Below are 26,864 nucleotides of genomic sequence, written 5' to 3'. Positions count from 1 at the left end.
ATCTCATGTCTAATTTGCACATATATTTACATACCTTTTTTAAAAGTTGAAAATAAACACACACAGCCATTTCTGTTTGTACTTGTATCTTCCTTGGTAGATGACTAGGACAGTGTTCATTGACCAAGTTCTTGGAGATGCATGCCTAAAGCAGTTCACAAAAACTGCAGTGGCCCTTTAGTATACAGGTATCCCTTGGTGTATACACCAGGAATCCTTCCCAGGACATCCCTGTATGCCAATACCAGAATCTGTGCAGAACTTGAGTATGCAAAATGTCAGCCCTCTTTGTATGCAGGTTTTGTATTCTGTGAATACTGTTTTCGATCCGTGTTTGGTTGAAAAAAATGTGCGTGTAAGTGGGCTACCCATGCAGTTCAAGTCTGTGGTGTTCAATGGTCAGCTGTGATTTCTTCTGAATTATTTTACTGCTTTTTTTTTTTTTCCTGTGGTTCATTAAAAAGCTCTTGGAGCAGCATTTGATAATTTTATTTTTCAGTTTGAATGCACAGGTATTTTATGCTTGCTTTTAATTCACTTATCTTCTGGTTGGTTTTAAGTTTAAATTCAAATCTTTAAAATGTTTAGGAGCTTTTTTATGCTTCCAATAAAAAGATATATATATATATTTTTTCTATCTGAGTTATCTTAGGCCATCATCAAATGGTTAGGGGTAGAAATTTATATTTATAGTAGTTACTTTATTAATAATACACATTTGACACCTGTTTGGGAGGCAAATGGTGGTGGTTAAGCTGGAAGAGGTAACCGAGTATCTGTGTCTTACTGCTGAGAAGTTAATGCCTAACTACCTTGCAGGTTAGTTCTTAGCCATTCCCTTAGGTGCATATGATTGGGAACTTTGCTACTTTCTCTACTTCTCTCTAAAAATGTGCTAGAAATGTTTACTTTAGTACTCTTTTTAAAAAACAAGTTACTGAAAACCATACTTAAGCTGGCTTATGTTAAAAATGGAATCTTTTTGTCCCCAAAACTGAGAAATCTATAGGACTATATTCAGAATTTGGGATTTTTTCAATCTACTTTCTTGGGATACCAACCTTAAACCTGTCCTTCCTCAGGCTCAGCAGAGGGTATCTTCTTATTGCACTGCTTCAGGCTATAGACTCACCGTTTATCCACTCCTCAGGACTATAACTGCTCCTTTGTAATGGTATATAACTATGCTTCACACACAACTGAAATTTGAGGGCTGTCTGTGCAAGAAAGGGAAACAGATGTTGGAAAGAAAATAATAAAAGTCCACTTCTCATGGTGGGCCAGTAAGGAATTATTTTTAATGGAAAAAACTTTTTGAAGGAAGGAAAGTTGTGCAGAAAGTTTAATTGAATAATCAGGTATGTTTTCATAATTTGGTTGGTTGACCAGCAGATCAGTGGTCCTTACTGAATGTATTGTCAGCATTAATCTTGCGAGATGTGTCAAATATATGGTCCAGGACATCACTGATAGAGATTCACACACTGGGTCTGGATAGGGTCCACAAATCTGCACCATTAAAGAAGCACCTAGATTTCTGATGCACTGAGGTCCAGGGATATCACTTTTAAGGAAAGTGCTAGTTGGTTTTGAGTAACTACAATTCCAGGCATTAAGACACATTAAGACAAAGTACAATTCAGTTGAAAAAATGTCTTTAAGCTGCTTATTACTATGTTGGGAATCCTAAATTGCTTATTCACGTAATTAGCATTTTATTATTTGAAATTGTTGAATTAATTTTAACAATTTGTAACCAGGCCATAGACTTCCTTGTTAAACCAGGGAACTTGTGTTTGCTTTAATTTTATTAGCATGTCATTTTCTGGGCCTGTTTAAAGTTTGAAATTCAATGGAAATTTTATAAAGGTCAGTCTGTGTGTTTAATGGAAACTGGTGAATTTGATACACTAAAATTGAGAAAATAGGGGTACTGGGTCTAGCTACACACACCAGCTGTATGACCATGTCAATCAGAACTGTCATTTCCCTGTAATATGAGGCAATTTTCATAAACTTCCTTAAAAAGTCCACTTTAGTTCCAAAATGTGTAATTTGTGACTAGGCTCATTAATAGCACATTGTCCACAAGGCTGTATTTTAGCTACACTCAAGTTTATCCTTTATCTGTGCCCTTCTTGCAGAACCTGTTGTTTTGTGTCCTGCCCTTCCCCTCTGGACTTGTTCATGAAGGTTAGAATAAATAGGAAAGGCTTTTAAAGGTAGAACTGGGTTTAAATTGCCCAGTTCAGTCATTTACTAGCTGAGACTTAACATCTTGCGTGGTGGTTGTGATGCTTAACAATTCTTAAAGGATTGGCTTAGTTTACAATTAAGCGTAGTTCATGCACAGGTAATTTTTGAGTGTACTTAATGAATGAATATAAATATAAAATAAACATATCCCTAAAAGTGGATGATTTGTCATAGACCTTTTTCTGAAAGTATCCTTGTTTACTGCTGTAGCCAACTGGAAAAGCTGTATTTGGAACCAGGGTCTGAGCAGGAGATTCCAGAACAAACCTTCTTAAAGAAATAGATAAAACACAGATGCATAGGTGACTAAGTATTTATTGAGACAAAGAATACAAATTGGTGGCTTACAAATTATTAAAAATAGAATGCTGAATTTTATTTATGCATGGGCCATCAGATAGTTTGCAGGTCAAACCCTACTGTAATGAACCACAAGGAAATATATACACACATAGTTTGAAATGAACTTTACCCAGGCGAGCACATGTTATAAAGACTTTGGCCTTTGGTATTGGGGGTGGGGAGAACGGCAAGTAATTGAAATGGTACTCATTACGGATCTTTAGAAATACTGTTATGTAAGCATATTCGTCAAAGAAACAGCCTGTTTAAATAGGGACAAGTGTAGAATGAAAACATTAATACCATTATCCACCTCAAAAAACCCTTTATTCACAAATAGTATAATTTTCAACTTTCTACCTTTCCTTTGCTGGAAATATTTATAAACACGTCATCGAAGGGAACAAATCCTTTCTTTTTACTATCACTTGAAACAATAAACACTAACTCATTTGGTAATTTGGAAAAAGTAGCCCTCAACTATAATGCATTTTTTTTTCAATCCTAAATACTTGCATGAAATCGGGAGGTAAATATTTAGCTAGAAACAAGTAACTACTGAACCAGTAGTAGAGAAGTATCAGTTGGGCAATACTTTTTATGATACTGACAAGTGAAGGTTTACTATCCAAAAGTGTTGGTTTTATTTCTGTAATCAAAAAGTAGTTTAAAAGCAGGGTTTGCTATCACTGACACTTACCTACCTAGGGCCTAGCTTCTGGCTGCAACTTGAACATTAGTATGCCAGACTTTCCTCAAGGTGCAACTGGCCATTCCCTACGCTTATAGGTGATGGGTACTGAGATTTTTCTGGATGCCTAAATTAACTGCCAGTGCTGTAGTTTAACTTAGGGCATGCTCACTGAAATAGTATTCTTATTCCCCTTCAATCCTAATTTTTGTTCCCGTATTATCTTGTTAAAGTGATGAATAATGTTTGCACTAAAGACAACTTTCTTTTGCCTTTTCAGGCTAGAGCTTCAGCATGAAAATTATACTTAAGATACAGAAAATCAGTATAAGTGAAATATGCTAAATAGAAAAAAGTTCTGAAAAGGAGACTCCACCCAGCCACCCCAAGAGAAAAATATGTGGTACTAAGGCCTAGTTCCCTCTTCCCCCATTGTTCTGTCATTTTTTTTTTTTTTTCAACTCTGGGAATCAAAATCTCTTTTCCAAACGGAATTCATAAATAGAAACACTTGGGTTTTGCTGTAAAGACAAAGTAATACTTCTATGTATCCTATTAGGACTATGTAACTTGAATCCATGGTTGGATCTGAATGAACCTACATAGATACTAATCTGAATGATTCATGTATAGCAAATGTGTAATATTTTAAGTATAACAAACTAAACTGGACCACTTGTTTGCTTTTGTTTTACTATATACATGAATATAGCTTAGATGGCAAACCATTGAATTATCTGACCAGAAATAATTATAAACCAAAGATGTATTCCGGAACTACATGACTGAAGGACATTTCAACTTGAATTCCCCAAGTTGTGGCAATAGTGTACACCAGTGTTAGTGTCCATATACTACTAAAGTGCTAACTTTATGTAACACTTCTAATTTCTAGTCTAATTTAAAAAATGAAAGATTTTTCTTTCCTTTTTTCTTAAAAACTGTAAGGGGCTATAATACTAAATCTTCCCAGCACAAACAAGTGAATGATCTGCTTAGTACACTGACATACTTAACTAAAAGGGTTTCTGAGAAGTTGGATTTAATATAAAATTATTTTGAAAAACATGGTTTATGAAATTTTATAATTTAAAAAGTATTAATAAGAACATTGTTAAAGTTTCTGTAAACATTAAATGTGATTATCTATTTTCACAGTTTTAAATGTCAAAGAAAAACCACTTTAAAAATTGATACAGTGATAATAGATGTCTTGCGTTTCCTATTAAATTTAAGATCAAGAACAATGCCTAGATCGATCCCTTAAGCAATCTAATTTTGAACTGCAACAGAGTTTAGTGTTTGTTCTGAAAATAATATCAGAGATGGAGAAAATACCTAGAACCCAATAAAACCTAAACTATAAATAGTGCAGGTATATCTCAACACATATAACTGGGACATCTAACAAAAACACACAAACACATAAAACCCAGAATGTTCAACAGAAGAATATTTTGTTTCAACAGAAGAATAAAGGTGGTAATACACAAAGTATTACTTTGCTTAACATTTCCCCCAAAACTTCATCCCTAACAGGCCCAGAATGAGCTTAAAGAACCTAGAATAATGTCTGGAAATGGTACTTTCCCTTCTTTAGAGAGAACAGTCCACAATGGGAAAATTGCTAGTATTTCACAAGCTACTAGTATTTAGAGTTAATCATGAGATATTAAGATTTTTTATTTAACTCCTTGATGTTTCAACAGTTATGGAAGTATATAAAAAAGTAGTATGTGAATATGCTGTATATAAATAGAAGTTATATTCAGAACACTGAAAAGCACTAATACTTTCTTCATGCTGCACACATACTGGGAATATTGTTTTACAGTAAATATGCAACAATGTGACGGAAGTAATTTTTCTCCACATATTTATAGTTTGATTTAGGGTGCTGAAAGCACTTGCACATGAATTATAACTTAAATTTACAGTGAAAATTTACTTCCCCCCCCATTAAAAGCAATCACTAACTTACCTTTTCTTTAAAAGAGTCAATGATAATATAGCAATATGACTTAATACTTTTTCATCATTAGAAACCTGCCCCCAAATACATGTTTAATCATTAAGAATAGTTGTAAAGTTACAGATTGGAAAACTTCAGGTAAGGGAACTGCTAGGCCTGTCTCACTTGTCCCTTTCTCTTGCAGCTAACTCACTACCTCCTGGGATGGGAGATAATTCAGTTATCCAATTTGTGTCCCCAATTCCTCCCCTCCAAAAACAAAGACAATTTCCCCAGGAAGTGTAAACTAAAAGATGAATTATGTAGGTGTTTACAAAACACAACTGGACATTTTTCCATCCTTTTGGGATAAACCAAAGTAAATTTTTAAAGTTTCATTTGGAGATTTCAAAGCTTGAAAATGCTTTCAACAAATTCTAATGCCTTAGATCTTAAGAAAGTATATATTGTCCATTGTCGATTATAAAACCACTTGCCTTCTTTTTGATCTAAAAATTTTAACACTTGAATTTAACAGGTTTTTCTTCTGGAAAAGTTCTTTGGCATTCAAGTAAAAGCAATACTTTCAGAATAGTCAGCTGCATCACACTACAGTGACTGCTTTAATTTCTAAATCATCAATTAATGTAACCCAGGGATACTGATGGCCTTGATACATAATTTAGTCTTGTCATTATTCCATAATGTGTGGAATTCAGGGCTTTTTTCAGCATCATCTGACCCCATTTCTTTTTACCACAATGGTTCCTGCTACGATGTCATAGGCTGTTCGATTATGCTGAAAAAACAGCAGTGTGATGAATGCAGGGAAAAAAGAAGCAATAGAAAAATTCTTGATCAAAGCTCGTATAGTGGACCTAAAAAATTAAAGCAAAAATATCAGGTAAGTTGTATATCAACCACATATAGATTAATGGTATCCCACCAAGTTCAAAATACGTATTTAAAACACATATTCAAAGTGTAGTTGAGAGAATTTTTACCTCTGATATTTGAGTTACTTTCAAGTAGCACTGTATCATGATCAAATCACCTGGACTATTTCTAAAGATTTCATCAACGTTAAAGACCTTAGAACTTGAACATGAAAAGTAGTAATAAACATGTCTTAGAATATGAACTAAGAGTTTATACAGTATTTTCTAGTATTTTGCCAGAAGAATGGAAAAACTGTCCCCCTTGCTTAACTTTTCTATAGTCACTTATTACTTCTGTGAATTTCTAGTATCTTCTAAGCTAAGTATGCCTACTGTATTCCCATTTTCTACCTTATATGAAGCAATAACATTTTAAATTGCCGTGTGTTCTTTTATCAGCTCTCTCCTTTGTGGGATCCAGTGATTAAGGAAAGCTTTAAAAAGCTTTCAGCAGTTCCTCAGAATGGAAAATTATCCTATAATGTTAGATTTCTGCCTTTTAGTGCATTGAAAGGCCACAGAAAAGTGCAGTGGCTGAGAGTATGGGCTAAGAATCCAGACCAGTTTGAATGCAAATCCATCTTCTAATTACTAGTTGTGTTCCATATGTGCACAAAGTGGATAAACAGTATCTATCTTATAAGGTTGTTAGGATTAAATTAGTTAATAGATATGCAGTGTTATTAACAGTGATGGTATATGAGAAAGGCTCAATAAACATTAGCCACTCTTTTATTAAAAGAAGTAGCTAGGATTATAACCACAAAATTCGCAGCAAAACCGAGGCTTCTTCTAGAGTCACTTGTTCATATTTTTTGATATAACAACCTAGCTCTGAATCATTCTGGCAACAATTCCAGCCAATATCTTGTTTAGCTCAACTGATTACCACCCATTCAACCTCCACAACTTCCATTATCACTAGTTGGACTTTCCCCAGCAACAGCTAGCCATGAGCACTGGAAGTAATACAAGCTCTACTGCTCAAGAGCAAGAGCAGAATGCATGAATGCATAGCTGTCAAAACTCTTACCACCTGTTCAAAATGGAATTATGACAGGTATTACCAAATGGAGGCTCAAGTCAGGTTAATAACGGACCAATGTCCACAGATCTAGAGGATAAGAAAGCTGGGCATGGAACACCAACACAGCATTAATACCCAAATCATCCTCTCATTATTATGACTTACATTTCATAAAATGAACATCTTGAAAATGTATACTGAACAGGGGTCTACAATCATATAACAACTGAAATAAATACTCAAACTTTCCATCGTAAACTTAATAAATGAAAGCCTGTCTAATAACATACCATTAAGAAGAAAAAAACATACCAATATTCTAAAACACTGTATCCAATGCTATAACTTACTAATTACAGTGACTACTATACATAAAATATATTATTTTCATAAGTATATAGTAGATTAAGCTAAGAAAAGGACTTACGTTGTAATGCTAACATTTGAGGAAGGAATCACTAAAACCCGACTCGGTGCAATAAGTACTGATGTGTCACATGTCACAACTCGAAGTCCTAGGAGGAACTTCCCTGGGGTAGCTCCACCTGCTCCCCAGATGCAAATTATCTAAGGAAAGAAGGATAACTTAAAACAATTTACTAGCTCAACTACACCAATTTTAAAGATAAGTTGTCCTACCATATTATTTCATGTTTTAAAATTTTAAGTTGAAAGAATTACATAGAATACGCAAATATTAACTGTTTAATGTGTTTCTATAGGTCTTTAACATGTTCAATACCACAAACATCGACTGTAATATTTCTCTATGACCTATTATACTTTTCAGCAAGTTGTTTCTATGGAAAAATATATTTCAAGTTCCTTAACCAACTTACAAGTATATTTTTGGACCACAATCTGTTTATGAGTGGAATTGTATTTGAATTCCCAAGACTGAAAAATATTACAAAGAAATTATAAAATGTCTCACTTCCAAAAGTTGTTTTTTTAGTTAATCTGTTATTAAAGAAAATTTGGAAAAAATAGAAAAGTAGAAAGAGATATGTAAAAAATGCATGAATAATTATAAATTTCCACTACTTTTTGGTCTTGGGCTGATAATCTAAAATTAAATTGTTAAATAATTAATATTTGCTAAGTCAGTAGCTTACCTCATAGAAACAAACTAATAATCTGTATATAAGAGCCACAACCATCATTTTCTGCAAGTCTTCCATTGATGTGTCTTCATCTATTTCTTCTATTATATAATGCATAGCAAACTTAGATATATCCCTACACAAAATAATAGTTTGTGGTTATAAAGAATTAGTTATCAGAACAGTTACAGTTTTTTTTTTCATTAGTGTAAGTCATAAAGTATAACTTAAATTCTAAACTAATCTTTAGGTTCCTAACCATCTAATTTCACAAAACATTCATTAGCAAATTCAACAAATAAGCAGCATTATCATAAGCAGGCATTGTGCTAGCCCTGGGGACATAATGGTGAATGAATTCAACATGGTTTCTGCTTTCATGGAGATTCTAACCTAGCAAGAAAACAGAACAATAAATAAGTAGCAATAATAAAGTAAGATGGGAACTGTGATAGGAAACCACAGGATACTATGGAAACATATACCAGATAAAAGCTTCCCAGAAATGACATTTAAACTAGGACCTGAAGGATGAAGAAAAGTTAGCCACACTAAGAAGGGGAAGAAAGCTCCAGAGAAAGGGAACAACAGGAGAGAAAGCCTTAAAGCAAGAGAGTATGTAATGGAAGCTGAAAGCAGTTTGGTATGGCTCAAATATTAAGTGTGAGAAGTTACAGTAATTAAGAAATAAGGGCATCTGTTAAACCACATGATGAAATTCAGACTTTATCCTGTTGGCAATGAGAAACGATTGAAGGGTTTTAAGGCAGGAGAGGGGCAGAATCAGAATTTATGGATCACTTTGGCTTTATATCAGAGACTTGATTGAGATAAAACAGGAGAAAAGAGACTGAATTACCACGCAGAAGACTTTTGCTATAATCCAAGCAAAAGATGACAGTTACTGGACTAGGGAGAAGCAGTGGTGAGAGAGAGGGTGGGTGGAAGGAGCAGGGAGGAATCACAGTAACACTCAGGTTCCTGGCAAGAGCCCTGAAATTTGACTACATGAGTTTGTATCTTGACTCTGTCACTTACTATCTTTGTAACTTTTTAAGTTCTGGGCTTAACTTCCCATAAACCCAAATTTCAAATCCTATAAAATGGAAGTATTAACCTCCACCTCATGGTGGTATTAAGAATTAAATAAGAATCCATATAAAGAGGTAAGCACAATGCCTAGCATATAGAAAGTGCTTAGGAAGTGATAACTGACTGCTATTAGGATTATTATTAATCTGAAAGGATTATTCAAATCGATGTCTCACTTTGCAGTTCACTTGAGACTTGCTTGACAGTATAAGCAATCCCATTTGGAAATGCCTTCTAGTTGATTATTAATGACTCACCTATCAAAAGCTCTTTATGCCTTTGTGTTTAAGGACTCTACAAGATAGTAAAAGGAAAATTAGTTCCTGGTCTAGAGAATTGTTGAATAAAATCAAACCAGACTTATAGGCTCTGCTTTTGATAGGTGAGATTAGCACACATCTTATATAATTTATTAAGAGTCTTTTTCTCCTTTGTAGTTATTTCTTGAAACCAACAAAACAATAAATCTGACAAAGCTCTTACAAAGAAAGCATGACAGTGGCACACTGATTGTACATACAATCATTTGCAGGCATGATCAGAATTTAACAAAACAAGATCTCTAAGCAGTAGAATTAAAACATTTCTGTAAATGTCCTTAACTTACTTTATTCCACTGAGGTGCATAATACTTAAGACAATGGTTGCTTTTATAAAGAAGAGAATAAAGAAATCCACCATCTCTGCCATAAATCTGTGGGCCAAGGATGGAATAACATACTCTCTGCCTGTTAAAAAAGAAAGGGGAGTTAGGAAAACTAATCATTTCACATAGACCTTACAATACAAGCCACGTAATGAATGGGGAAAATCAAGGTACAACTCGATAATAAATAATTTATAATCTTACAGCAATCATTGATATTGATTCTACCAAGAGTACATGTTATTAAACACAGCAACACTACTCCACTATTTACTGAACTGCTTAAAGCTTGCTTTCAATACCTTAATGCTTAAAATTGATTTCACAGATAAATTTGATTAGGGTACCCAATACATGTCACTAGAAACTCTAATGAGGAGAATCCAGGTGGTCACATCTAGATGACATAAAATTAAATGTTTTAGTAAAAATCAAGGTTAAGTATAGACAATTATTATAAAGTAAATCCCTGTATTTCTCCCCTATTCTTTTAGTTTGCTTTGCTTTCTATAAAATAAACCCACTAATTATCAATTCTGACTGGGATTATACTCAGGCATCAGCTAGTTTTCGTCCCATATATCCGTGGCTGAATAAATTAAACAAAAAGTTTAACTAATAAAAAGTCAGTAAACCAAAGGATGTAACTAAATAAAATATTTTAGTTTCCATACAGAAGTAAACAACTAGATAATATACAAGATCTGTAAGTCATGGCCCAATTAAAGCTTCCTGACTCCATTTGTAGTCAATGTAAATCTTTTATATCCCTTCAGTCCCACTGTCCCTAAACAGCCAATGTCTGGATTACTTCCAGACTACCAGTCAAACCCTTCCAAAAGTGGATTTGCCATCTGGGAGTTTAGCTTTGGATCTTTCTCTCCAGAGAGTGGAGATGAAGATCAAGGTAAGAGGATGGCTTGAAGAGCAAACATTTCTTTCCATGTGGAAACAACTAGTCCCGTGAGTACGGGAATCAATTCGGAGTGCCAAGTTCTAAAGGAAGAAGAAACTGTATTGCCCCGTACATTTTAGGAATTTAAGGCCTGGACAAACGATAGCTGATGCAGGCGGAGACTCACTAACCAGAGTGACAACTACAGATTTCAAAAGCGTGCCCACTCTATCCCCCAAGCAGTTCACCGGAGACCCTTATGCTCCGCCCAAGCCCTACCTCGCGCTTCTCACCTGCCTGCCGCCCGGTCTCGCTCGGGGTTCGCGAAGGGGCCGCGGATCCCACCCTCGTCACGGGAGTGGTGCGGGCTGATCCTTGCACGTGAGGGGCCCGGGGTCCCAGGCCAGCGACGGGAGCAGGAGTGGTGATGCCCGTGGCCGCCGCGGGGCCAGGCCCCGCGGCCCCGGCGCTCAGGAAGTAGAAGGGGTTGTAATAGACCAGCTGGGGGGGCGGCGGCGCCGCAGCCTGGGGAACCGCAGCGCCGCCCGAGGGGTAGGTCGGTGGGGGCGGGTGGGGGCTGCAGTAGGCGGGGAAGGCGGCCAGGCCGCTGTGCCAGGTGAGGTAGCCGCAGTAGGACTGCCACAGCCACTCGTGCACCTGCCGGGAGTACTCGCGAGCGCTCAGCCGCGCCGGCCTCTCCCGCGCTGCCGCGGCCTCGGGCGCCTCGCAGCCCGGCGGCTCCTGCGGCTCCGCCCGAGGCCCGGGGGCCGCCTCCCCGCGCTTCCTCAGCTCGCGCCCCGGCTCCGACTCCTCGGCGGCGGTCGCGAGGCCGGACGCTGGGGGCCGACCCGGGGACTGGGGTTCAACCTGGGGCCCGGCCCGGGGGCACGGGGCGGCGGGAGGGCTCCTCAGGGGAGGGACGGGCTCGTGGTCCCCTCCGCCGTCGTCCTGCCCGGGAGGGCGGCCTCGGGCTTTCTCGGGCCCCTCTGACATGTCGCCTCGGCAGCACCCTCCGCGGTACCTGTCACTGCGCCGTCTCCCTCCCCCTGTGGCTCCTCCCCAACGGCCCGGTCGCCACCGCAGCAGCCGCAGGCGTCAACAATCCGCCACCGGAAGCGGAAACGCCGCCGTGGGAGCGACGCCGGCCGCCGGGCGGAGCCAGGCAGGGACCGCCGGGGACGGAGCGCTGGGCGGTGCGGCGTCGGGCTCCGGTCTGGCCCGGCCACGTCCCGTCCCAGAGGGTCACTGGCTTGCGGCTTGTTGGGTCCAGAGTGTCCCTCTTTCCCTGTAAGGTTTTGATGAAGTCTAACGCCCAAGGCCTGTCTAGATGGCCCGTGGGGTCGGAGCTGGGCTGTCGGGGAGAACCTGCGGATGGGCAGGATTTCCGAGAGGTCCCAGGGTCGGCGCAGCCTTTTCCGCGGCGGCCCCGGGCAGGGCTGGTTGCCGTCTGCCCGCTTTCGTCCCGGGTAACCGTCTGTACTTGAGCAGGCGACACAGGACGCATCTGTCCCCTTAGAAGATAAGGAATTAAAAGTCAGACTAAACTGGGACATATATTAACATATTGCTACCACCGAGAGGCTTATAATCAACTTAAGGGTATAGGAAAGTATATCAAAATATAAATATGTGAGGCGCTAAATATAATTCAGAGGAATGGGGAATCATGAGCACTCCAAAGCCCTGGGCTATGACCCGGGCCTCGCGTAACAGAAAGGAAAAGACCCCTGTGGTTGAGACAGTGGGTTTGAAGAAAGGCACGGTTCTGCTGGAGCAGAAGGCTTGTGTCTACAGCGGTGGAAAGAGGACCTACAGGGGCCAAATACTGTGGAAATATTTATTAATGATGATGCTGTTGGGACCAAGGGAAAACTTCACCTTCACCCTCTGAAGGTTTGCTGAAAATCACTGACAAGAGGCAAATTAATAGGAGAAAAGGCATACAAATTTATTTGATCATAGTTTTACGTAACACAGAAGCCTTCAGAATGAAGACCCAAAGATAACAGGGCAAATTGTCCATTTTTATGCTTAGGTTCAACAAAGTATGGACAGCCATGTAGAAATATGATAGGACAAAAGGGGTGTGATCTGATGTTAATAGACCAAGTGAGGAAACCCAGCAAGCCCTGCCTGTCTAGATTCTCTTGGCCTAAGTGTGCATTCCTTCCTTCCTTCCTTCCCTTGGGTGTGGGGCATGACCGTCTCTGGAATGGAGGTCTTATTACCTACAGTTAAACAAGGTAGGTCAGACAATTTCTTTGTGGCCAGTTTTAACACAGAAAAGCAAAGGGAAAGTTAGGGTAATATTTTTAAGCTTCATGCTGGCTTTAGGGGAAAGGGTTTCAGCTTCCTTGGCCCATCTTGGGGGAGAGGGATTCTAATTTCTATGGCTAGCCTTGGGGGAGAAGGGGATTGGAGAGACAGGAGGGCAGGAGAAGGTCAAAGAAAAACTTACACTTCTGAGCCCTTCATTTTGGGGTATTGCTTTCTGAGTACCAACAATGTCCAGAATCGTTTTTTATTTTGCTCTGAAAGATAATAAAAGCCATAACTTTTGCCCGTAAGAAGCTAATGATCTGGTGGGGAAAGACTTTCATGAAGCACTTGAAAATCTATTTAAGAATTCAAAATAAGGGAAAGATTATGGTGGCCTGTAGCTAGAAAGGTTTATCCTTACAAATTTGGTTTTAAAATCAACTATGAGAAAGTTTTAATGTTCAAACAAACAAGTATTCCAAGTTGGGGTGGGGAGACAGGAGAAACAGGAACAAAAAAATGAAAACGGCTTGGAATGAGTGAAATATTGTGATTACTGGAGACACGGACTTTGCTTTGAATACCACTGTTTATGTTGCACCTGCACAGCGTCACTGTAAAGACATAAATAAAATGTTATAAGACTGTGGTCCCCAACCCCTGGGCTGCAGATCAGTACAAGTCTGTGGTCTGTTAGGAACTGGGCCGCATGGCAGGAGGTGAGCAGTGGGCCAGCAAGGGGAAGCTTCATCTGTATTTACAGCCACTCCCCATAGCTCGCATCACCGCTTGAGCTCTGCCTCCTGTCAGATCAGTAGCGGCGTTACATTCTCATAGGAGTAAGAACCTTACTGTAAACTGTGTATGCGAGGGATCTAGGTTGCACATTCCTTATGAGAATTTAATGTCTGATGATCTGAGGTGGAGCTGAGGCGGTGATGCTAGTTCTGGGGAGCAGCTGCAAATGTAATGAGCTAGAATCATTTTGAAACCATCCCCCTCTCACTCTCATCCACGGAAAAATTGTCTTCTGTGAAACCAGTCCCTGGTACTAAAAAGGTTGGGGACTGCTATTATAAGACATGAAAGAGCAAAATAAGTCAGAGAAAGAAAAACTCAGAAATGAAGTAACAGAACTTGGGAAAGAATTAGAAATAAAAGAAAAAATGACTTCAGGAAAGAGAACTAAAATAGAAGGAACAAAAGAGTAAGAAAATACGATAGTGCCTAAAGAGAACTGGAAGTTGAAAATAAGATTTTTTTTTAAATCAAAAAGAAATGTAGAAAGAGAAATAATTTGAGAGAAATGATAAATATTGAAGATATGCAAAGAAGATCCAACATATCTTGGATCTTTAATCTTTAATAGATTAAAAGTCCCTGATAAAGGAAATCAAAGTCAGGTAACAGGGTAAATACAACACATTTTAATTCAAGAAATTTTTTTTTTCTGGGCCGGGCGCTGTGGCTCACGCCTGTAATCCTAGCACTCTGGGAGGCTGAGGCCGGTGGATTGCTCGAGGTTGGGAGTTCGAGACCAGCCTGAGCAAGAGCGAGACCCCGTCTCTACTAAAAATAGAAAGAAATTATCTGGCCAACTAAAAATATATATAGAAAAAATTAGCCGGGCATGGTGGCACATGCCTGTAGTCCCAGCTACTCAGGAGGCTGAGGCAGGAGGATCGCTTAAGCCCAGGAGTTTGAGGTTGCTGTGAGCTAGGCTGCCGCCACGACACTCACTCTAGCCTGGGCAACACAGCGAGACTCTGTCTCAAAAAAAAAAAAAAAAGAATTTTTTTTCTGAATTACATATATATCTCCTCACATTTTTTTATATGTATAAACACACACACACACACACACCAGAGTCACTTAACAATGAGGATACATTCTGAGAAATGCATCGTTACGCAATTTCATCATGCAGACAACATACGGTGTACAACATAGGTTACAGAAACCTAGATGGTAGCCTGCTACACACAGGGCTTATATGGTAGACCTAGGCTACAAACCTGTACAGCATGTTACTGTACTGAATACTGTAGGCGATTATAACACAATGGTAAGTATTTGTGCATTTAAACATATCTAAACATGGAAAAGGTATGGTAAAGATACAGGATAAAAAATAAAAAATGATACACCTTATAGGACACTTACTATAAGTGAAGTTTGCAGGAGTGAAAGTTGCTCTGGGTGAGTCAGTGAGTGGCGAATGAATGTGAAGGCCTAAATTACTATACACTACAGTAGATTTTATAAACACTGTACACAGGTTATACTAAATTTATTAAAAACTTTTTTCTACTGTAACTTTTTTACTTTATAAACTTTAATTTTTTAAAAATTTTATTTCAGAATATTACGGGGGTACATATGTTTTGGTTACAGGGATTGCTTTTGTACTGCTTAAGACAAAGTTATGTGTACCCATCACCTTATACCCATTAGGTATGATTTCACCCATCCCCCTTCTCCCCCCGACACCTGAATTTTTAAAAACTTTTTGACTCTTGTGATAACACTTGGCTTAAAACACAAACACATTATAAAGCTGTACAAAAATATTTTCTTTTTTAATATTCTTATTCGATGTTTTTTAATAAATTTTTTTATTATTTTATTTTTACTTTTTAAGCTTTTTTTGTTGAAAACTAAGATACAAACACACACATTAGGCATATACAGGGTCAAGATCTCCAAGATGTCATTAGGCAATAGGAATTTTTCAGCTGTGTTATAATCTTATGGAACCATGATCATATATACCATTCATTGTTGACTAAAACATCATTATGCAGTGCATGACTGTATACATATATATGGTAATATATAGTATGAGGTTTTATATATATTTATATATATATATATAGAGAGAGAGAGAGCATACTGTGTATCTGAAAGCATTGACAATGAACAACAAGATGTATTCTAGTAAAATTACTAGACTTTACATTTTTTAAAAAGTGGTCTTAGGACCAGACTGGGCAACATAGTGAGACCTTATCTCTACAAAAACAGAAAAAAATTAAGCCAGGCATGGGACCTGTAGTCCCAGCTACTCAGGAGACTGAGATGAGAGGATCGCCTGAGCCAAGGACTCCAAGGTTACAGTGAGCCATGATCACACCATTGCAGTCCAGCCTGGATAACAGCCTGTCTCTAAAAAGAAAAAAGTGATCTTAGGCCAAAAAAATCAAGTAATTTATGAGAGAAATAAAATGGATTATTGTAAGACTTCAACATTAGCACTTCATGGGAGAAGAAAGTGGTGAAATATATTTAAAACATTCAAAGAAAGAAAATGTGAACCTAAGACTTTATACCCAGGAAAATTGACTTTCAAATATAAAAACATAGTTCATTATCAAAATGGAAGAATTCAGGAAGTGTTATCCACTTGAGTTCTTTCTGACGAATATACTTGAGAATGAAGCTCATCAACCAAAATGACTCATAGGCAATGATAGAAGCACAGGTGGTGGACATTAAATATTTAATTACTTGTAGAACTGAGACTCAGTGAAGGTTTGCATTGGTCAAGGTCCAAGAAATGGAAACCGCACAGTAACTTGAACAGGAAACATTTACTATAAGGAATTTTTTTTAAGAAACGGGTCTTGCTATGTTGCCCAGGTTGGCCTCAAACTCCTGGGCTCAAGCAGTCCTCCCACCTCAGCGTCCTAAGTAGGTGGGACCACAGGGCTGTACCGCTGCATCCAGCAGTATAAGGAATTATTGATGGGATTGGAATTAAGGGTGTTTGGCTAATAAGAGGCAAAGAGAGTTGTAAACCATATGGAATAGCAGAAATAGGGAGCAGCCACTACTCTTAGGATTGAAATAGGGTATCTAAGGAAGAGATCTTCTTTCTGGTATTTCCAGGGCTGAGGTCTAGATCTTGTTGGAAAGACCATGATTGTTGCTCACAGGTGGGCAAAAAAGTTCATTGAGGTGCGGTGTGACATCAGTGGGACTTGTTAGAAATCCTCTCTCTGGAGTGCTGGGAGAAGCTATCCACAGGGAGACGCTGTATCTCAGAATTCACTGCGAAGTGTCAAGAGAAGCCACTCACAGGGAGGTGCTTTGCTGGCAGCACAGCGCTGTGAAGCCATCCAGAGAATGGTGTGCTGGGGGAAGCTGTCCACAGGCACTTGCTGCTTGCTGCTGACCACTAGGCACTGCTGAAAAGAGCCATGCACTCGGCAGGAACCCAAGGAGATAAGCACATACATGTGTGTCAGGAAGAGAAGCCACTGCCTCCTCTTGTGTCCCCCTAGTGCCCTCTGTAACAACACCTAACATCAAACTAGCTGCTGTGGGAGAAGTGTTTACAGAGTTCAGCTTCATTACTGCTGAAAAAGCAAGGATTTGAAGCTGAGAGTCAATAAATTGACACCTGACACAGTAAAAAGAGAATATAATATGAGATGGACTTACGTTCTGAAATGTTAATACAAAATAAGTGTAAAATAGGGGAGTATGGGGAGAATATAGGTGAAAAATTTTAAACTTTTGGTATATTGATGGTGGTAATATTTGTATTGTTATTTTGAAAATGTGTGTGTAATATGGGGTAAAATGAATAATCATCATCAGTGTGAACTTTTATCTGCCAATCAGTCTGTCTATCTTATTTGTCTTTTCAGTAACAATGATCATCCTTATCATCTGGACTGTGGTCTTGAAATGCGAAGTCCCACTAAAAGAAACAAGGGATTCTTGGAGAAATGGATAATTCTAGGTCTAGGGCTGGCAATGTATGGAATGAGCGATGAAATATCTTGTCATACTAGAGAGCAGAGAAACTATTAAAGACTTCCAGAGTCATGTCCAAAGGACCCAGCCAACACGAAGAGGCTCCTACTGGCTATAGATGGGAGAATTTGAGTTTCAATAAGGGTAATAATTACAATGAACTGAAACTTATCAAATATGTTTAGAAGCATAAATTCATAGTAATGTGTAGTTTACAGGGATTAAACCTGCACGTGCTCAAACTTCTGGATCCAACTGCAAGTTTACAGAAACAGAGGACAAAGGAGCATGTCGAAATACACCCTGAGTGTACAATCTGCAAAATCCAGACCATGGGGAATCGTATAAGTCAAACAACTGAGTTCTTCAATAGACACTTGTAAGAAAAAAAAGGAATGAGGAAAGCCTATAGATTAAAGAAGACTTAAAAGACATAAAATTGAAGAGCAAGACTAAACGATAAGGTCTAGGAATACACTTAAATCAAAAAAATTGATTACTATAAAAGTCAGGATATGACTACTTTGAGGGGAGGGAAGGATTTGTGATTGGGATGGAGCAAATGGGCAGGCTTCTGGTGTAGCTGAAAAAGTTCTATTTTTTGATTTGAGAAGTGATTACAAGGATGTTCACCTTATAATAAACCATTAAACAGTTAAAGAAACTGACAAAAACGGAGAGTTTTCCATCCACATGCCCTCACTCTAAACTCCAAAGGATATACTTCAGCAGGAAGGAAATGGAACTCAGAAGCACAGAGTGTGAGATGCAAAAAGAAATGACTTTAAGAAAATTATATCCTGCAAGAGATCTAAGTTTGAGAAAAATAGTCTGGAAAAGTATGATGAATTGACTACATGTATTTATCTCCCTTCTAAAACGCTTATTGAAATGAAACAAAGGAATAAAGTTATAACCTGCAAGTTAGATGTATTTTTGCAAGATAGAAGGTCCTACTAGGGAGGAGAGACTTGGAACTTGGAGGTATAAGGTACTTTGGAAAGTGGAAATGAGGCACAGTACTTAAATGAAGCAGATTAAGTGAGAAAGTCTGTATGCTGAATAGTGGTTCCTCACTCTCCATTTTTTCTCCAACCCTGATCTTAGAATACCTCCTAAGCAGACACTGGAATATTCTTCTTTTGAGAAACTTGATGGCCCCAGAGAAAACTGCTATGTTGCTATTTAGGGGTCCAGAAATAAAAAGTTTGGTTTGCCAGTTTATCACTGTATCCTGAAATTTACCAGCAGATAAAAATAACAGAGTAGACGAGGGGAAAGAAGTTTCAAAAACAAAAGTGAACTCTACAAATTTTGTGATACATTTGTATTTTAGAGAATAGTTTGACAATTTTTTTTTTTTTCTTTTGTGAGACAGACTCTTGCTCTGTCATCCCAGCTAGAGTGCAGTGGCTTGATCATAGCTCACCACAACCTCAAACTCCTGGGCGATCCTCCTGCCTCAGCCCCCTGAGTAGCTGGGACTACAGGCATTTGCCACAATGCCCAGTTAATTTTTTCTATTTTTAGTAGAGATGGCATCTCACTCTTGCTCAGGCTGATCTTGAACTCCTGACCTCAAGTGATCCTCCCACCTCGGCCTCCCAGAGTGCTAGGATTACAGGCATGAGCCACTGTGCCCAGCTGACAAATTTTTAAAACTACGTAGCTATACGTAAAACCAAACATTTAAAAAAAGAAAGGCAATCATTAACACCAGGAAAAGCAAAAAACCAAAACCAAAACCACAACTCAAGAAAGGAAAGGAAATGTAATCATAAACTACTTGGCTCATTATTGAATCATATTTACAGAATCATAATAATCAATACTATTATTTTAATCAAAATTGTGATATATTTAATTATAAAAGATGGGAAATAGAGGAAATGGAGGAAGGCGTAAGTTAGCTGAATGCTATTCTCCTATATAGGAAGTCAATAGATGACATCTAAAACAGACCAAAAAAAAATGAAGTAAATACTTTATTTAGAAATATGGAAGTAAATACAGCAAATATTAGATGAAGCAACTCAAAGAATTGGATGTACTCAGGGTCACCTTTATAGAAAAATGAAGGCTCCCTTTCTTCAAGACACTTAAACCTGTCAGAATGTTACTGTAATGTCCTGATTTTGTAAAAAGCAAAAGTAATTTAGTGCCATCTGCAGCTACTTTCTTTGTTGGCAGTGTAAACTGGTACAATCCTCATGTAGGGCAATTTAACAATGTCAGTTGTAATTAGAAATGCATATGCCCTCAGACCCAGCATTTTCAGTTGTAGGAATGTACTCTACAATTATTTGCATGCAGGCAAAATGACTTATGTTCAAGGTTGCAGCATTATTTGATTGGAAATTTATTAATGTCTCTCATTAGGGGACTGGCAAAATCTGTAGTGGTGCATCTATACCAAAGACTTCCCACAGGAAGGAGTGGTCAGTTCTACCCTCAAGGAGGCAGAGGTGAGAACTGGGAAGGGCTTTATATTGGAGGTGGCTTTGAGTTGAGTGGAGGCTTTAAAGCATTTATTATAAGAATGAGGTAGGTCAGGTGATTTCAAGGAGAGGGCAACCTGACCAAAGGTCAGGTAAATAGCCAAGCTGATACTTAAAGTCTCAAGTAGACCTGTGTAAAGTCAAATCTGGAAAAATATGGAGGCACTGGATTATGAAGGGCTTTTGTCCTATATGAGGGAGTTTGGACTTTATCCTGTAGACAGCAGAGGCTATCAAAGAGCCTTAACCAGGGAGATGAACCTGATCATATCTGTTTTTTTCAGAAATATCTCTCTGGTAACAGTGCAGGAGATGGGTTGGAAGGGTGTAAAGTTGAAGACATGGACTCCAGTTGGGAGACTATAGTCTAGATTAGATAAGACAAAGACAACTTGAACCGTTGAAATAGCAACGGGAATATAAAGGAGGGAACATTTGAGTGAAATTAAGGAAGCACAACCTGTAGGATTTGGTGATTGAACAGGTTTTGAGGGAGAGAGGGAGGCATCACACAGTCTGTGGCTTGATGACTGACTAAGTGGAGTGGGATGCCACTCATGGAAATGAAGAAGGCAGAAGGAAGGGAGCGCAAGATGGTGGAAGTAGGGGGCAGTGAGGTGCTGGTGGGATATCCAAGGGGCATCAGCTGTTGACTATATGATATCTGTAAAGATAAAAATTGAGAGTCGTAAGCATACAGGTGGTCCTTGAAGTGATGAGTGGGTGGAAAACTCTGTGAAATGAGAAGAAAGGAAATCCAAGAACAGAGACCAAGGGAATATTGAAGGAAAAAAAGTGAGTGAGAAGGCATAGTTGATGAGGTGGGAAGGAAAGTAAGATTGGGTGGGAAGACAGGCTTTCCATAAGAAGGGAGTTGTATTAAGTCAGGGTTTTCCAGAGAAACAGAACCAATAGGGGTTACACATATATCTTGAAAACATTCCTCATCATAGATTACAAACCAGTGCCTGGGTCATAGGCCAGTGTTGTTAACACTTTTCCCTCGGAGAAGGAGCTATATACACATGAAGAGATTTATTGTGAGGAATTGGCATACGTGATTATGAGAAGTTCCATGATCTGCTGTCTACAAACTGGAGACCCAAAAAAGCCAGTGGTGTAATCCCAGTCCAAGTTCAAAGTCCTGAGAACCAGGGGAACCGATCGATGGTGTGAATCTCAGTCCAAGGTCAGAAAGATCAATGTTCTAGCTCCAGCAGGAAGGCAGGGAACAAAAAAGGGGGGAATTCCTCCTACCTTCACCTTTTGTTCTGTTTAAGCCCTCAGCGGAGTGGATGGTGCCCACCCACGTGGGGGAGGGAAATCTGCTTTATTGAGTCCACCAATTCAAATGCTGACCTCGTCTGGAAATATCCTCACAGACATACCCAGAGATAATGTTTAATCTGGCCAGTCCATGGCCCAATCAAGTTGACACATAGAATTAACCATCCCAGGAGCTACACCTGGTGTCAAAATTATGAAGAAATCAGGAAGGATGAAAACTGTGATGGGTGTTTTCTTTTTTGAACACCTTCTTTCCTTATCACCCCTTTTGGTAATAGCACCCAATATCCTCTTACGGAGCAACCCCTGTCTCAATATGTGCAGCTGTGGTAGGACTGTCAGGGCACTCTGCACTGCTACTGCAAGCCATGGGGTGGGCATGCCACCCAAGCTCAGCAAAGTGGACTGGCTTTCCTGGGACTTGGAAAATGGGGCCAAGTGAGCCAAGGATGGAATAATCTCAATGCCAGGAGAAGATCCATATCTGATGAGACTATTGATTAATTCTTGCTATCCATACTTCTTCCTGTGATATTTTATCTATCTATCTATCTATCATGTATCTGTGAGACAAGGTCTTACTCTGTCATCCAGGCTGGATTTGAATTCCTGGGCTCAAGCAATCCTCCCGCCTCAGCCTCCTGAGTAGCTGGGACTATGGCAGGTGCCACTGTGCCTGGCTCTAATATACTTTCTGTACATTTCTGTTAAGCTGAAATTAGCAAGGGCTGGTTTACGATCCTTCCGACTGGTTTAAGAACCAGGATTTGGCCAATAGGAAGTCACCGGTGGCTTTGCTTGAGCAGTTTCGTGGGGCAAGGAGGGAAAGGCTGACTGAAGGGAGAATGGAAGGGGAGAAAGTTGAGATAATAATTGCATTCTAATCTTTAAGGAGTTTGTTTTGGAATAAAATCTCTTAAATAAGTGGTTAATTCTTTTTAACCATGTTTGAATCCATATTTTGAGAGGGAAACTGAAAAGAGAGTTCCTGAAACTTGGGCAGCCATAAATATGTTGTTTTGTTATGAATTTCTCTAATTTTTAGTAAGACATACTCAGTTCTAGTTTATCAACATATTTCAACTATTCTTACTAGTAATATATGGCAAACCTACCCTATGATGTCAAATTGGTCTTTAAAGTGTTTAATTCAGAATAAGGGTCTTCTGATTTGATACACTGATAGAAAGCAATTTGTAAAAAATAAAACCACTACCAAAGGCTTATTTTATAAATAACATGTCTAAAGCACCAAATCAGTTATTAAATTGAAAAATAATTTGATTTTGATACTAACTTTTAGAAATATGCGTACAATAAGGCATCTTTTTCTTCTCTAGCCAGACTCAGAGTGGTTGGAGGTACTGTGTAATGATTTTCTGCCCCCTAGTGGTCGTTAAAAAGCACTGAGAAATTTGTCCTCGGCTTTTAGCTATTTTATATTGTGATAAGAATATATTTTCTTTGAAACAAAATGTTTGATTTCAGGGACTCGAAGTGTTTTAGAAACATGTCACCATTCACAAGAGGTGCGCGCTACTCTTAAAAATAGGCCGAATCCATAAAATATTAAACAACTGCGAACCTCATTATATAACGTAAAGGGACGGGACTTCGGGCAACCAGCAGGTGGAGGAATTTCCAAAGCTGAGAACCCCCAGGCTCGGGCTCGACCTCGGAACCTGACGCCGGGAAAGATGATGGATTCAGCCTTCCCCGCTTTATACCCGCAGAAACCAAAGACGTTTGTTGACCAGCTCCAAGTGAGGCACACGTTGCCCATGAAATTCTGGTAGAAGGAAAGACTATTTTAGGTCAGGATTAGATTTTACTCGTGAAATGTGAGATTGGGGTGAAGGCAAAGCATCGTGTGAGGCTGGATAGCAGCAGATAAAAAGCTGAAAATAAGTCACGTGTATGAAGAAAACGACTGTGACATTGGAGAGGAAAGAAGCAAAAAAAGAGAGAGCGCCTTGGGGAAATGTTAGGGACTGTGATGTCACGCAGAAAGGTCAGGGACGGAGGCTGAGTTTCGCTTGGACCAGTCAGCAACAGAAGGACGAATATTTATAAAATATAAAGTTTTGGTACAAATGAATGTGACAACATTGATTTGCTCCTGCTGCTCCTTTACTAGCCACAAAAATAACCAATCCAGAGGGAAAAACCACAGAAGTTCCTGAGCACCCAGGTCAGTGTAGCCCTTCTGTGCCTAACTCAAATTCTTACCTTGGAATTTTACCTGTGACTGTCACCCACTGCTGCTCCCAGACTTCCACCCCGCCTCCCTCCAAGCTGGAGCCCACAAGCCTGAACGCTGCTCTCCCCCGCCCAGTTATTTCCTTTATTATCCTGAAGTGAGGCCCCCTTGCCTGGCCCATCTGGAGTTGTACACACGCGGGACACACATAACTCAGACCTCAATCAGCGTCATCAAATCCCCACTCTGTTCTTGGCTCCCCCCAGCTCTTGCAGTCAAATGAATGAAAAATTCCATAATTCTGGTTTCTGCTGTCTTCTCTCTTTTTATGGGGTTTCGTTGACCTGTACACTCTTCTAAATTTAACATCCTGGCTCATGTTATTCTTACTAATACATCATGACAGCTTATCTTATTTTTTATTCAATGGACTCCCTTCCCCGCCATCAATTTTATGTACTTAAATAGGCCATATCATGTTTTTGCATAACAGACTAGAAAAATTACTAAGATTGGTGGTATCATGTGTTGACGAGGTTTGGAGAAATAGGTTCACTCATACATAGTTTGTGGAAGTATATGTTTGCACAACTTTTTGGAAGAATCATTCGGCAACATCCACCAAGATTCAAAATAGCTAAACCTTGTGACTCATTAATTCTCCTTTTAGGACTCTACCTTACAGAAATATGACTACTAAGGTATAAAGATACAAGTCAAGCATATTTCCTGTGGGATTATTTATAAAAGCGAAACAATGAAAATAAATGAGGTAGCCATGAAAAATTTAAAGATTAGAAAGCAGAATGATACTACACCCCCATACTTTGGGAGGCTGAGGTTGGAGTATGCCTTGAGGCCAAGAGTTTGAGACCAGCCTGGGCAACATATCAAGACCCCATCTCCACAAAATAAATAAATAAATAAAAGTGAAAAAGAGAATACAGTTTGTCAATAAAGCCAATAACTAGTTCTTTCAGGAAAAAAACCAACACAACACATAAAATTATGGCAATGTTAATTTACAAAAAGGAGAAATTGGGCCAGGCACGGTGACTAACACCTGTAATCCTAGCACTTTGGGAGGCCAAAGCAGGAGGATCCCTTGAGCTCAGGAGTTTGAGATTAGCTGAGCAAGAGTGAGACCCCATCTCTACAAAAATAGAAAAATTACCCAGGGGTGATGATGCATGCCTGTAGTCCCAGCTACTTGGGAAGCTGAGGCAGGAGGATTGCCTGAGCCCAGGAGTTTGAGGTTGCTGTGGGCCATGATGATGCCACTGCACTCTAGCCTGGGGTGACAGAGCAAGACCTTGTCTCAAGTAAAACAAAAAAAAAAAAAAAGAAGAAGAAATTATAACTATAGAACATTAAGAATGAGAAAGAATATATATTAAAAAATACAGAAACAATTTTAAAAAATAAGATGAAGTTGTTCAACTTCATTGCAACAAATTTGAAAATGCAGAGAAAATGGATCATTTCCTAGAAAAAGATAAATTGCTAAAACTAGAAAAGGGCAAAAACCTAAAGACATTTATAACCACTAAAGAAATTTAACAATCAAACAATTACCTGTCAAACATAGTTAAATTTTTAGTTATTTATTTTTCTTTTAGTTTTTAAATTCTCATTTTATAGTTTTTACATACAGCATTTTAGAGCTCTTGAGTTCTGAGACAATACCTATATAGTTTTTGCATTTTGGGATTTGAGGTATTAATTTTTAAATGTGTTCCATAAGATATTGGAAAAACAGTTTATATAGTAACTATGACCTTCAAAAGCCAGAATATTCCTTATTTATTTGCCTATCTAGTTTTAATTACAAAGGTAATTACAAAGCTTATTACAACAAATTCAAGCCACAAGGAAAGATGCTTATCTTTGCACCTCAAAGGATTACCACTCACTGTTAAGCCATTATAGATCCTTCCACATTCTTCACAACTTTTTCAAACATAAAAAATAAACTTTTATGTTTTAATTATTTTATTTTTATTAAGTTATTTCTCCTATATTCCTTTACTATGTTATGTTTCCCTTCCCTAGATTTTTGGCTAGCTGCCTATCATTCTATAACCTTTTATATGTAGTGCTTCATTGTCACTAAACATACACTTAATATATTTGAAAGGGGCCGCCTTGCAAAATTAACAGGAAAATATCTAATCCCGCAATTTCTTACTACCCGTTAAAGATCAGTCCTGTGAGCTGTCTCACTAACAGGCACCCTGCAGGAGTTCTGTTTCGCACAACTTCTGAAAAGAGCTGAACAGAGGGAAAAGAGATGTAAATTTTTCTCTTTCAAAATTGCTTTGAGAATCTGCTTTTACAGAGTCCCTGAGTGAACAGCAGGGTGTGAGCTTCAGGCCTCAGCCATATCTCTATATATGGAGGGAAGTGTCACATCTCTTGCCATAATCCCTTCTCCACGGAAAGGCAGGAGAGCCAACTCTTGGACTTTGACATCCTGCGGCAGTTTCTGTTATCATCTTGCTGCAGAGAAGAAAGAACGGAGTGGATGCAGCAGTACCCTGTGGACTTGGATAGCCATAAACCTTCTTCACCTACTAAATAAAAAGCCTGAATACCTAGTTTTCTCTGCCAGCATTTTCTATCTCTTTCCATTCTGTGGTGGCCCTTTTTCTGCCCAGGGAAAAGTAAATAAACTTCTTTCTATTCTATTCTTTGTCTGGAGAAATCTTTCTCAAAACCCATGTGCGCTAGTTCTTACACCCTAACAATATGAATATGTTTTCATGAAAAACAATCCAACACTGTGGCAGGTAGAATTCTAAGATGGTCTCCCAAATCCCTGCTGCTTGGTGTACGTGCCAGGTGTGAGGAGTGTGAGATCTCTTGGGTGTGAGAGGGAGCTGTGAGTGTGACAGGCTGTTACTCTCATGATTAAGTTA

At 38.9% G+C, this 26,864-nt stretch overlaps 1 protein-coding gene across 1 annotated transcript; it reads right to left on the bottom strand.

Annotated features, from left to right (window-relative positions):
* Window positions 1-2,555: 2,555 nt before the first annotated feature.
* FAM8A1 (family with sequence similarity 8 member A1) lies at window positions 2,556-12,050 on the bottom strand. The gene is made up of 5 exons (XM_045551845.1): window positions 11,235-12,050; window positions 10,008-10,128; window positions 8,321-8,444; window positions 7,633-7,772; window positions 2,556-6,118 (listed from the first exon to the last, which is right to left on the bottom strand). Exons 1-5 carry the CDS (start codon window positions 11,932-11,934, stop codon window positions 5,974-5,976), a joined length of 1,230 nt encoding a protein of 409 aa, XP_045407801.1. The 5' UTR covers window positions 11,935-12,050; the 3' UTR covers window positions 2,556-5,973.
* Between the last annotated feature and the right edge of the window lie 14,814 nt (window positions 12,051-26,864).

The sequence above is a fragment of the Lemur catta genome, chromosome 5, assembly GCF_020740605.2.
Source record: "Lemur catta isolate mLemCat1 chromosome 5, mLemCat1.pri, whole genome shotgun sequence".
Lineage (NCBI taxonomy): Eukaryota > Metazoa > Chordata > Mammalia > Primates > Lemuridae > Lemur > Lemur catta.
This window is presented reverse-complemented; position numbering and strand designations above follow the sequence as displayed.

Coding starts and splice junctions, on each gene's coding strand:
- FAM8A1 (XM_045551845.1), bottom strand. CDS start 11,934: ATGTCAGAGGGGCCCGAGAAAGCCCGAGGCCGCCCTCCCGGGCAGGAC. Junction 8,445..10,007: donor ATGCACCTCAGTGGAATAAA/GTAAGTTAAGGA, acceptor TATTTTGTGTAG/GGATATATCTAAGTTTGCTA. Junction 7,773..8,320: donor TATTAGTTTGTTTCTATGAG/GTAAGCTACTGA, acceptor TTCTTTCCTTAG/ATAATTTGCATCTGGGGAGC.